This window comes from Macrobrachium rosenbergii, chromosome 55 (genome assembly GCF_040412425.1).
Source record: "Macrobrachium rosenbergii isolate ZJJX-2024 chromosome 55, ASM4041242v1, whole genome shotgun sequence".
NCBI classification, from domain to species: domain Eukaryota; kingdom Metazoa; phylum Arthropoda; class Malacostraca; order Decapoda; family Palaemonidae; genus Macrobrachium; species Macrobrachium rosenbergii.
This window is the reverse complement of record NC_089795.1, coordinates 7,214,710-7,227,729: the sequence shown is the minus strand read 5'-3', so window position 1 is coordinate 7,227,729 and position 13,020 is coordinate 7,214,710. Positions and strand designations below refer to the sequence as shown.

The 13,020-nt window shown below is 35.9% G+C and overlaps 1 protein-coding gene across 1 annotated transcript; it reads left to right on the top strand.

The window, feature by feature from the left end:
* The first annotated feature begins 537 nt into the window (after positions 1 to 537).
* On the top strand, positions 538 to 1,776 carry LOC136835722 (piggyBac transposable element-derived protein 4-like). The gene has a single exon (XM_067099583.1). The coding sequence runs from the start codon at positions 538 to 540 to the stop codon at positions 1,774 to 1,776; it is 1,239 nt and encodes a 412-aa protein (XP_066955684.1).
* The last annotated feature ends 11,244 nt before the right edge of the window (positions 1,777 to 13,020 follow it).

Here is a 13,020-nt window from a genome sequence, read left to right as displayed (position 1 = left end):
TTACTTTTTTTATGTGATTTATTGATATAATTACATAATAATGGCGAATGAAAGAAGTGATAGTGATTGGTCACTTAGTGACAATGATTTTGACATAAGTCAGGGTTCTGAAAGTGATAGCGTAAGTGAGGAATATGATGTTGAAAGTGATAGTGATACTGATATCGGTGATTATGATAATGCATCCGTCTGGACACGAGCCTACCCGCCGGAAGACATTAGTTCCGGCACGAAATTAGTTTTTACAGAAAGACATACAGGACCAATTAGTGTGCCTCAAAGCAATTCCCAGCCCATTCAATACCTTTATTTGTTCCTGACTGACAATGTCATTGATAATATTGTAAAACAAATATGCAGCTGATTGGATTGCTTCTCACAAGCGCAGCCGATTTCGTCGCTGGAACCCTGTGACTGAGGACAAAATAAAATAAATATTTAGGATTGAATTTGTTGATGGGACTTATTCGTGTAAAGGATGAAAGAGAGTATTGGTCTACCTGTCGGGAAACCCGTATACCTTTTTTTCCAGAGACAATGTCGCTCGATGATTTTCTCCTTATCAGTAGATTTTTTCATGTTAGTGACAGCTCAAAAGTAAAACCTCGAGGTGATCCAAACTTTGATCCATGGCATAAAATACGCCCATTTTTGGATTCTTGTAATGAATTATTCAAGAGACACTACAAGCCAAAGGAGACCGTGTCTATTGATGAAAGTATGATTGGCATGCGAAACAGATTTGGGTATATTCAGTATATGCCAAATAAACGCCACAGTAGGTACGGAATAAAGAAATTTGAGCTATTTGAAGCAGATGTTGGTTATGTTTTTCATACTGACTTGTACTCAGGCAGGGATTTCTATGCTTCCGGTTCAGAAAAGGGGTTGTCTCACACAGTTGTTATGAGTATCTTGGAAAAGAGTCGGCTCTTGAATAAAGGTTATCATTTGGTGACAGACAATTTTTATACAAAGGTGCCATTAGCCGAGGCATTGCTTGAGAACAAAACATCACTGACAGGCACTATTCGTATAAACTCGAAGGGACTGCCACAAATCTTGAAGAAAGAAAAAATGAAAGTTGGAGAGCCTTTATATGTGAGAAAAGGTCAGCTTCTTACGTGTGGGGTCAAAGGAAAAGCTACTCGGAAGCCTGTGTATCTGCTGTCCTCCTATGCTCATGCAGAAAACATAACTTTGCAAAAAAGACACGGGGAAGTGGTAAAGCCAAAAGTGATAAATGACTACAACATCGGTATGGGAGGAGTAATCTCAGTGACAAAAAGCTATACCAGTATGCTGCGCAAAAGACCATCAAGACGGTACTGGAAAAAAATCTTCACCCACTTGCTGGATATCGCTGTTTTGAATGCATATATAATGTATCAGCAAAATACTGATAAGCCAGTGAAAAGAAGCGAATTCCTTCGTTTGATTGTTGCATGCTTGTGCTGCAACGAAGAAAGATTCTATCCTCTGATTCCAGCATCTCCATCTACTAGCCGCTCACTCTCAGGTGCGACATCTCCTGCTTCTGGTGGTAGCCATCAATCAAGCCTTTCACCTGGTCGTTGTACCGTATCAGTGCTTGGTCCAGAGCATAAATATGCAAGATTGGATGGCACAAAACTGAGACTATGTGCAGTTTGCCCAAAGCATTCAAAGCACTGGTGCCCAGGATGCAATGTTGGCATTCACGAGGGATGCTGGCACCAGCTGGAGCATTACTTCCGTGCCAAAGGGCGTCCAAAACGGAAGTCTGAAGATGAGTAGAGGATGAAAACATGTACATAGTGTATATATGTAAATAAGGTTAGTAAAAGTTCTATATACTTTCATAAGCCCTTCATTGGCTGAGTCGGTTGAGCTTCAGACTGTCACTCGATGGGCCGGAGTTCAATTCCCCCGGCCAGCTGATGAAGAGTTAGAGGAATGCATTTCTGGTGATAGAAATTCATTTCTCGCTATAATGTGGTTCGGATTCCACAATAAGCTGTAGGTCCCGTTGCTAAGTAACCAACTGGTTCTTAGCCACGTAAAATAAGTCTAATCCTTCTGGCCAGCACTAGGAGAGCTGTTAATCAGCTCAGTGGTCTGGTAAAACTAAGGTATACTTTTATATACTTTCATGAGGGCACTTATTAATAGAAATGTTGATAGCATTGTAACAACTAATTGCGAGAGGACGATTCTCTTTTGAAACTCGGTGTGAGATGGTTTCGTTAAATGTCTAATACCTGTTGAGCTACTAGTTATATATGCCTGAATTTTTTTCTCCAACTTCTAAGATAAATTTAGCTCTTGTTCATTCATGAAATGATGAAAAAGCGTGGCCTGTATAAGTGTTTTGTCGACAGAAAGTTGAAAATGAAAAAAGATAAAAAAAAAATTTCCTTTACATTTCACAATATATATATATATTCTATATTATATAAAATAATATATATATATATTATATATATATATATGTTCTCTTTGCAAAAAATATTTTTTTTATTGCGCAATAATCATTTTTCTGGCGATTCCAATGGTATATAAATCATTACTATCCTTATGAAAATAATCTGATAAGGAAATTTCCGAAGAGAATAAATAAAAATTAGTGAAATAGGCGTCGCATTTTGGCAGCATACACGCTGCCGTTCTTGGGTATATATCTATATATATATATATATATATATATATATATATATATATATATATATATATATATATATATATATATATATATATATATATATATATATAATATGAATATTGGCATAAAAAAACACTATTCAAATGTTGAAACGTTTGAATAGTGTTTTATGGGCCATCTTATATTCATATTACACTATATATTACAGAAATGACATTCATATATATATATATATATATATATATATATATATATATATATATATATATATATATATATATATATATATATATATATATATATATATATATATATATATATATATATATATATATATATATATATATATATATATATATATATATATATATATATATATATATATATATATATATATATATATATATATATATATATATATTGATATACATATACATACATATATACACATGACATGTGTGTGTAAGTGCGTGTTTGTGTATACTCCTGTAATAAAAAAACACATTCTTCATGTTTGTCAACATGGTCAAGGAAAAAAGGCCACTATATGAAACAAAGTTTAGGCGAATAAATGTAAAACAGGAAATTTCGCTCTTCACTAAGGTCCTCTTGAGCTGCACTAAACATAATCACAAAGTGTTTCCAAAGAAATAAGTAAAAACAAAAATTTTTAAAAGCCAAATTAAAATGGAAACTGTCAGTCTGGGGGTCTTCCTTGGTCGTCATCATTTTTTGAAAGCGTCCTCTTACTGTATAAGTAATTGATATTTTTGTGATGTTTACATCATGGAGGAATAAATCCAGATACCAAGGGTAACTGAACAAATAGCATTTACAGAGGCTAAACAGAAAGTATTAAGCCAGTATGTTAGACCAGGAATATAATTTTCTAGTATTGCGGCTAACCGAGGAAGAAATGTAAATGCTACAAGAGGTGCTTCTGAGGCTGCGCAAGTAATTTCTGGCACTCCTCCCTCTTCAGAGGCTGCGCCAGTAATTTCTAGCGCTCCTACTTCTTCAGAGACTGCGCCAGCTGTCTCTTACTTTCCTGCCTCTTCAGAGGCTGTTCCAGATATGCCTGGCACCCACAGCCTCGATGGTGGCTGAACCAGTTATACCTGGTGTGTTGGTCTCTTTTGAGGCTTCATTATCCTTATCCGGTGCATGTGTCTCTCTGGAACCTGCACCAGCTGTGACTGGTGCTCCTGATGCTTCAGAGGATGCACCAGTTGTGTGTGACACTCCCAACTCTCCTCAGGCAGCGCCAGCTTTGTCTGGTACTCCCGAGCTTTAAATTTCCTTGATGAAGATGCCATCAAAGGTGTCCAACACCCATGGTACTAGGGAGGCTTTGCCATCTATGGTAGGTTCCTCCTCCATGGAAACAACACCATCATCAACCTTAAAATGGAGAGCAGCCTTAAATGATCAGTCTCCTTCCAAAAAAATGCAGGAGCAAGGCAATAAAGTAAAATGACTTAAAAGGGGCTCCAGTTTAATGGCCTCAAAATCTAAATGAAATTCATTCATTTTCTCCCTTGGAACTGCCAGGGATTAAGAGCTAAATGAGAAGAACTAAGGTTGCTCATATCAGAAGTGACTCCTGCATGCATATATTTGTGGGAGACTGTGACTGGTAATAATACATGTCCGTGTCTATAAGAGCATACAGCCAATCATTCCCCTTATAACATTAATATAGGAAGCCATGGGGGTATAGTAATGGTGCTCCACAAAATCCTGTTAGTATCTAGTGAACACTGCAAGTGATAGCTGTGCAGGTCCATTTGCAAAGAATATATATAGTGTGCTCTCTCTATCTACCACCTAGTGAAGTCTTCCCTGGTGATGAACTTAAATCCCTCATTCATCAGCTACCAAATGCCTTTGTTATTCTGGGAGATATAACAGTAGACACCCACTTTGGGGTGATATCACTACCAATCGAAGAAAAGATTGCCTGTTTTCTACCACAGAAAGTGGAAATGTGGGAATCCTAAATACAGGGGAATCTACGCATTTTTATGTTCAAACAGGAACATTATAAGGAATTGGTTTACATATATGCAGTGATGATTGCCTTATTGACTTCAATTGGAGAGCGATAAGTGATAGATTTACCAGCGATCATTTTCCAATAGTAATGAATGTATCTTCAAACTCTCCAATGGTAAAACTGATTGGGCAACATTCCAGGAACACGGCTCAGTGGATGACTCGGCTAATGACTTTCACTCTGTAGATGATACTCTTGACTTTTTCGGTACAATTATAATTTTGGCTGGTCTTCAATCATATTTACCAGCCACCCATTTCCCTGGTGGTTTCGTAAATACTAGGAAATTCAAAGACTATGAGGTTTGCTTTTACCAGATATCGCAGACGAAAATGTATTATCATATTGAATTTCGAAAAGCAAGAGCTCATATTCATATGGAAATAAAAAAGGAGCAAAAGGAATCTTAGACAATTTTCATACCATCATTAAATTAAAAAACACCCCTGACTTTAGTTTGGAAGAGTTAGAAAAATAGCAGATAAATTTACTCCTTGTCATCCTCCAGTTAAGAAGATCAATGGTGGTGAAGTACCAGATCCTCAATTAGTGGCAAATGAGTTTTCTAATCGTATTGCTAATGTTGCAAAGGTAAATGATGGCAGACCCTATTCTGCTCAAACAATGGTAATGGAACAGGTAGAAATTGATTTTAATACTTCATGGAATGAACAATACAACGTACCTTTTAGTGTGAGGGAATTTGAATCATCCTTAAGTGTAGTGAGTCAACTCCTGGACTGGATGATATAGCATACTCAGTGATTAAACATACACCAGAAATACTAGAGTGTTTATGTTAAGCCTCTTTAACAGAATTTTTCGAGTACATATCTTCTCTAAGCTATGGGAGATGTTAAAATTACGGCCTTTTGTGAAAGCAAGGGAAGATCCATTAAAGACGGCGAATTATCATCCGATTGTGACTGAGATCAAGATCAAAGAAAAATTGTGAACACAAGTTTGATGTGGTACTTGGAACATGGTAAATATTTGTCACCTGTTCAGTGTTGTTTTCAGACTATGCAGTCCACAACTGATTTGTTGGTACGAATGGAATCTTCAGTACATGAAGCTTTTGCTGACAAACAGCATCATGTCGCTGTTTTTTATTTATCTTAAGAATGCTTATAATACAACATGGAGATATGGCATTCTAAGGGTTCTTTATGAATGCAACTTGAGAGGCAATTTGCCTCTTTTTATGAAGGCTTTTTTTAAAGAATAGGTTATTCCAGTATCAGATTGGAGCAACAATGTCAGTGTCACGAGGAAGTGTTCTAAGTGTAACACTGTTTGACTGATTGCCTTAGCAATCAATGGGGTATCAAAAATAATTCCCCAATATGTAACTCATACTCTTTTTATTAATGAAGTTTTGATATCCTTTGCAGCAACAAAGATGACAGCAGCTAAACGCGGCTTTCAGCTGTGCATTGATAATATAGTAAAATGGGCTGAGATGAATGGTTTTAGGTTTTCAGCTAGTAACAGTAACCATGCACTTTTGCCGTATAGGAGGGTTCCATGCTGATCCACATCTATTCATGTGTGGGCAGAGAATTTCATGCGTTGCTAAAACAAGGTTTCTTGGGTTGATTTTTATCAGAAGCTGACAAGGATTCCACAACTGAAATATAAAGACGAAATGGTTGAAGGCAAATGAATGTGCTGAAAGTTGTGTCTCACAAGTCATGGGGTGCTAACTGAACTCAGATGTTGAGACTATACAAAGCCTTAGTCTTTTCAAAATTAACTTATTGTTGTGAAGTGTAACCCTCAGCAAAGCCCAGTAGCCTTAAAATGCTTACTTCAGTTCATCATGGAGGAGTAAGACTGGAGGAGTGATTGGGTACAAGAGCATTTAAGTCATCACCCCCTGAGAGCATGCTTGTACATGCTGGGGAGATGCCGCTGGATCTTCATTAACAATATTTGCTAGTCTGGAGCTGGTAATTCTGTGAAAATCACCCCGAGCAATCGCTCCCATTTGCTTTTAGAGTAAAACATATAGCCCGTCAATTAAACATGCTAAGGACAGAGACTTTACTAGCTAGATATTCAGTTAGCCGCCTCCCCAGAACCTTCCAGATGTATAATGGTGTAGATATTTTAATTTGACAAAAGCAGAAATGTCCAATGAGGCAATGTGATCAATGTTTTTAGGTCATTCCTCCCAACATGATAACTTGGTTGCAGTTTTCATGGATGGCTCAAACTCAAAGTTAGATGCTGGCATCAGCCTTGGAGTGGCCTTTCCTGATGCAGAAAGAAGTGGGAGATTATTATCAGTTGCATCTATTTTTACAACAGAACTGCCTGCAGTTTTAAAGGCCTTAAAGGAAATTTTAACTCAGAATGGAAATAGTTTTACTATAAATTGTGACTAAAGAAGTGCTCTTCATTCTTTGGAATCTCTTAACCCTTCAAACCCACTGATTTTAGAGATAATGGAACGGCTGTTGTTAGGGAAAAGAAAAGGTGAAGAGGTAAATTTTCCCTGGGTTCCTTCCCATGTTGGGGTTCTTGGGAACGAGCAAGCTGATCAACTATCTAAGCCAGCAGTCACCTCTCCAGAACCCAGGAGATGCCGACTATATCCTCTTGGAGGTCAGAAAATGAAAAGCCTTTGATAGTCCCTTTGGGAAAACATTGAAATAAACCAAAATATGTACAGTATTACGTCATCAGTATCTCCTTGGTCATATCATTATATGCCAAGTAGACTCATTATCCATTAATTTCCGTGACAATTATGATAAGTAGAACAATGACTATCGTTTTCATCAGCAATGATGATGATGATAGTAATAATAATGATTTTGTCACAATTAAAGATGCCAACAATAATATAATAATAATAATGAACACCAGAATGAGGCAAAATAGTAACATGATTTATGTATACTTGCTGAAACCCTCATCGTTTAAATTATATATATATATATATATATATATATATATATATATATATATATATATATATATATATATATATATATATATATATATATATATATATATATATATTATAATTTACAAGAAGTCACTGCACAGCGCGCCTCCCCCCCCACCTAATTTACCCTTTGTTTATTGAGAACTGCATGACCAATCGTATTTGACCTAGAAATAGAGCAAGGTTATCAACATTTCGATCTGTCCTCTTTACCTGGAACAGATATTGAGATGACACGGATAAAAAAGGGCAAGGAGAGGAGACTTAATGCCACTCCCTTGGGCAGCTTAGCCCAACTAAGCTGCTTAAAACAATCTTTCTAAAGGCAGATTAAGCTGCTGAATTGTGTTACCTTCGCAGGACTGGGGAAGAGTCAACCGAATCGCTGACCACCTGGCGAATGACACATCACGGGCACGACGCGGCCGGAGCCATTAAAAGGAAGAGACAGCAGTAGCAGTAGGCAGTTAGTAGTGTGGGCAGGAGCCATGCAGTAACAGAGGAGGGGTCAGCCATACACGCAGGCGAGCGGTACATTTGCTGAGACCTTCGTTCTCCCCCTGCCCGACTCCAGTCATCCTTGAGTGACAGCGTGCATCATCGGTGATCGCCCCTCGTCATTCTTTGCCAGAGACCCACTTCCCCTAAGGTAAAGTGTGAGTGAAGACTTTTCAGTCACGACAGTTTGCCCTTTAGAAAGTTTGGAGTACCAGCATTTCACTTCTGTACTTGTGCCAGTTTATCCAGTGCCATTTCCAATGTCCTGTGTTCGAGTGTAAAGTGGTCATTCATTCCTCGAGTCTTTGGCACCCTCGGTGCAAACTCAAGTCATATTCGGTGTTATATTGTTCCTTTACTCCGTGTATGTGTAAATCTCTCTTACAGAGGGACCTATTCGCAGTGGACTCATCTTGGACTGTGCCTTGCCTTTAGTCAAGACTCCAGTAGAAGGATCTTCAGGCGTTGCAAGCCTGTTATCAATTTACTTATCCATTTTTCCTTCAAATACTTTCTTTTGTAAATATAATTCTCTAATTTATCCCAAGTGTATACGTAACATTTCCTTATGAAGTAGAGCCTTCAGCTCCTAAATTCTCCCCTTTTTCTGATTTTTTTTACGATTTCCCTTTACACAAGTCAGAACTCCAAGGCAAATTAAATAAAGTTTCCATTGCTGGCCTGTAAAAATACCAATAACCTATAAATATGTAAATATATATATATATATATATATATATATATATATATATATATATATATATATATATATATATATATATATATATATATATATATATATTAGAACCTCAGCTATATATATATATATATAATATAATATATATATATTATCTCTGCTATGAATATATTATATTTCTATTTTATCATTGATATATATATATATATCGATGTGCTTTATATATATAAATATTACAAAAATACAGTTTTTAGATATAATAATAATTTAATCTTTAAAGATAGAACAAATCTGTCGGTTACAAAGTGCTTATAATAGGAAAAATTATGATTTCAAGGCATAATCTTGTTTAACTTTTTACCTTTGGCTATATATAACCTTCGGGAGTTTTTTTGGTCTTTTGCTTTTTAAATCCAGAGGACTGCTAAATCTAGAACAAATCTAATTCCACAATTGATTTATACTGCCAAGGAATGTGTGATGCTTAAAGCTTTAAAACATCAAGAAAATGTTCAACCTCAAAAAATTTTCAAAGAAAGGATGGTAAAACTACGACTAAAACTCCCCCAAATGAAATAGAAGTGTGACAAAAGTCACTCAAGCCGACAGAGTAGACAGAAAAAATCAGAAATAAGTATCCAGAAAAAAATAAAGAAACAAGAATTCAAATATCACGAAAAGTCAAGGAACTGAAACTAAAATGTCATTGAAATTTAATTAAGTAATATCTTACGAGAGGTGATGAGAAAAACAGATTGCCAAGAGAAGTATTGGAAAGGAAATTCTCATTTCTCCCTGGAGGGTATTAATGTTCAGTCACTTCCCTGCTGGGCATTTTTCTCCACCTTCTATCTCTCAATCAGACCTCATCTTATTACGCAAAAATGCTCTTGTCTTTTCTCCGACAGATTTCATCCTTCCTTTCTTATAAATTTTTCGTTTAAATAGTCTTTAGTAATTTGGAATATGAAAGAAACGCTGAAGCAAGTAAGACTAAAGATCGTCAGAAATTAAATACTTTGCAAATCTTTCTGATATTTACTGCTTCTTTCTTCTAAGTATCTTAATTTTTCCGCCAGATATTTACAAAAATACGAATGCCTTAAGACACTCTTGGATGTGTACGTCTTTGACTGAAGTGGATATAAATTTTGGAAATCGTAGCAAACAAGGTGAAATGGCTGCAGAATATCAAGGGAAGAATTTGCTTTTAAATGAATACGACTATAGCTGCTATGCTACTGAGATAATATTTAGTATGTGTATTTTTAATATAATTTATAACGGCTCAAAAACAAAATACAAAATTTTAATCACTATAACTCAGAGATTGTGTATAATGCTGGTTGTTCCTTATTCCTCCATACTTTCGTATTCGGCATCTAAACTGCGGTGCTCTCTATGGTTTTGTGACCATCTTATTCTCGAAGGGGCGCGTGTACTCCTTTCCTGTCGGTTCCTATGAGCTTATAACCGAATACAAACAATGAATTTAGGATAAGAGAAATTGAAAAGGAAACATGAGAAGTAAAACCAGAAGGCGCTTTGCAAAGTTGGGTCTAGTCCGAATGGGGCAAAGGATCCCAACGCCTCTCCGCCATTCATAGAGGAAGCACCCGCAGCGTCCTGGCAACAGTATGTAACGTGAAGTCCAAAGCCCCTTGGCAGAAGGGAAAGGTTCGCATCCTCAGGCCTGAGTTCGTTTGGTCTGTTTTAAGACCATTTCGGCTCCTCTGCGAAGACTGGTTGAAAAATATCATAGATATTGCAGAGTTATATTTGCCAACAAGAGAATAAGTTAAAATGATTTTGTTCATTTATAACTAGTTTCGATGATTTTTGGGCTGTAGCGAAAGTTAGTTGAATCAATATACCTTTTTAGCCACGGTGGCTTCTTACGCGTACAAAGGACTGATGCTTTATTTGCTTCATCAAAGTAAACGAAAATACTTTTTAAATATTCGCTGTCGTATAGTAAGTTTCGAAACAGTCTACCCTTGTCAAAGTATAAAGAAGATATACAAAGCTATTTTCTGAGAAAGCTCCTCCTAACTGTATCTCTTGTTTACTTACACCCCACTCATTGCAATATGGTCCGCTACTATTCCTCTTATCATTTATAGGAAAACCGACCTTGGTTAGTGATATTAGTATGTAAATGCCGTGTTTATGAATGGGAGACTTCCGAAACAGGACTTTACGAAATGTACATCCAGCAAGAGCCACATATTTTAAGTCTAAATGATGAAATTGATTCTGGAAAGCTTTTCCATCTCTTCATTCGTGATGAACTCTCCAAACAAAGCCTGAAATATATGTAAACGTAGGAGAAACTACCAAAACAGATTTGTAAAATACACACTGAATATTATAGCTTTTTTTTTTTGTCATAGCTCAAAAATTCCTTGATTAGTGGAAAAATGTGGAACGTGAATTATTATTGTTATTATTGGTACTGTTATGCATAGTGTTCAACTTGAGCCTGAAAGAAATTAATGATTCGTAAGAGAGAGAGAGAGAGAGAGAGAGAGAGAGAGAGAGAGAGAGAGTCTGTAAAGTTGTCTTTTGTTATTTATCATCGATCGTAGATTTAACGGGGTTTGTAAATTCATATTATTTTCTTCTTTTCAGTTGATGAACTTCATATTAATCAGTACGTTTATTAATCTATTAATCTATTATGAGACACTAATCCACCACTACATTTCACGTCTTTATGGAATCGTTTACTTACGAAAGGTATATGCATTTCCCACTGGAACTATAAATACAAGGAATCCATGGTAATCATACTCCGAATGGATCATGACATCTTTATGGGAAAAACCATTAATCCCCCTTGAATGCGAATAAGAAATATTGAATTCAATTAAATCACAGTGTTAAATTGGATACTATGGGGTTTGTTAGTCTTCTAACAATTCAAAACAAACGGGATTCTGAATGCTGGGAGCTCTCATAAATATGCTTTTGTGATAGGCCTTTGCATTCCATTTCTCTAATAAGCGAGCTTAATTTTCTCCGTTGTACATATTGTTGGCATATTTATGATTCGAATTAAAAGCAAGTAATATCTTTGCAATCTTTGTCGAAACGAGTTCTCCCATTTTCATTCTAACATTAAATATACCTTTTTGAAAGAAAACTGGTTATTTTGTTGTAATAAGTTTAACATTTTGTCGAATATTTCTCTTAACAATGAGATCTGAAAATTAAGAATGAGTAGGTATGAGATTTCTTGACAGAAATCAGTACCAATGTAATTTTCCTATAAGATTCCTTTTATATGATTGTGTCTTGATTTAAAAAATGGCTTTCCTGTTTATGGACATCTTTTCCCATTAGTAATCTTTCGCCATGAACTTGTAGATACTCATTACAGTGAATTTTTGAAAGCTCAGCAGCACCCATAATGATGATGAGAATAACGTTAACATCAGCACTATAAAGTAAGACCATACAATAATAGCAGAAATGACAATGAGACAGCAACACCAACAAAATCATCAATAATATCAATGATAATAAAGATGATATTAGAATTTTCATATTACTGACAGGAAAGTAGGATATCCAACTTGAGCTAAGATACGAACACAAAAGATTTATGGCTCTTAATTTGGATATTTACATAATTTATATCTAATAAAATAAAACTCATGCTATGGATGATATGGCCCTGTACATGCAATTTCAGGGAAAGGAAGGAACAACTTCTGACTTTACCAGCACATCTTGAGAGTCTAGGTGATAGAAAGTAAAAAAGATTTCTTTTTATCTTCTGAGGTAGAAATGAAACACAACAAAAACACTTTGCACAAGTTACAAAAAAAGGACAAAGAGAGAGAGAGAGAGAGAGAGAGAGAGAGAGAGAGAGAGAGAGAGAGAGACTTTTCCTTGAACGTATACAGGATCATAAATCTTAAATTATATTCCTTTCTTTCTTCATTCTGTATATGTAAAACCAATCATATGTCCGTATGAATAATTAAGAGCAAGACCGAGTGATGCGAACCACAAAACGCAGGCCTGATTAATAGTTCGTACTCCATGAATTTATGGTCAGTCTTTGGTGGGCAAAGGGAGATAGCATCACTTCTACTTTTATTCTACAGGACATAAACCTGTTAAATCAGTTTTGAAATTTTCAGTACCGAAATGGCGCCTACTAA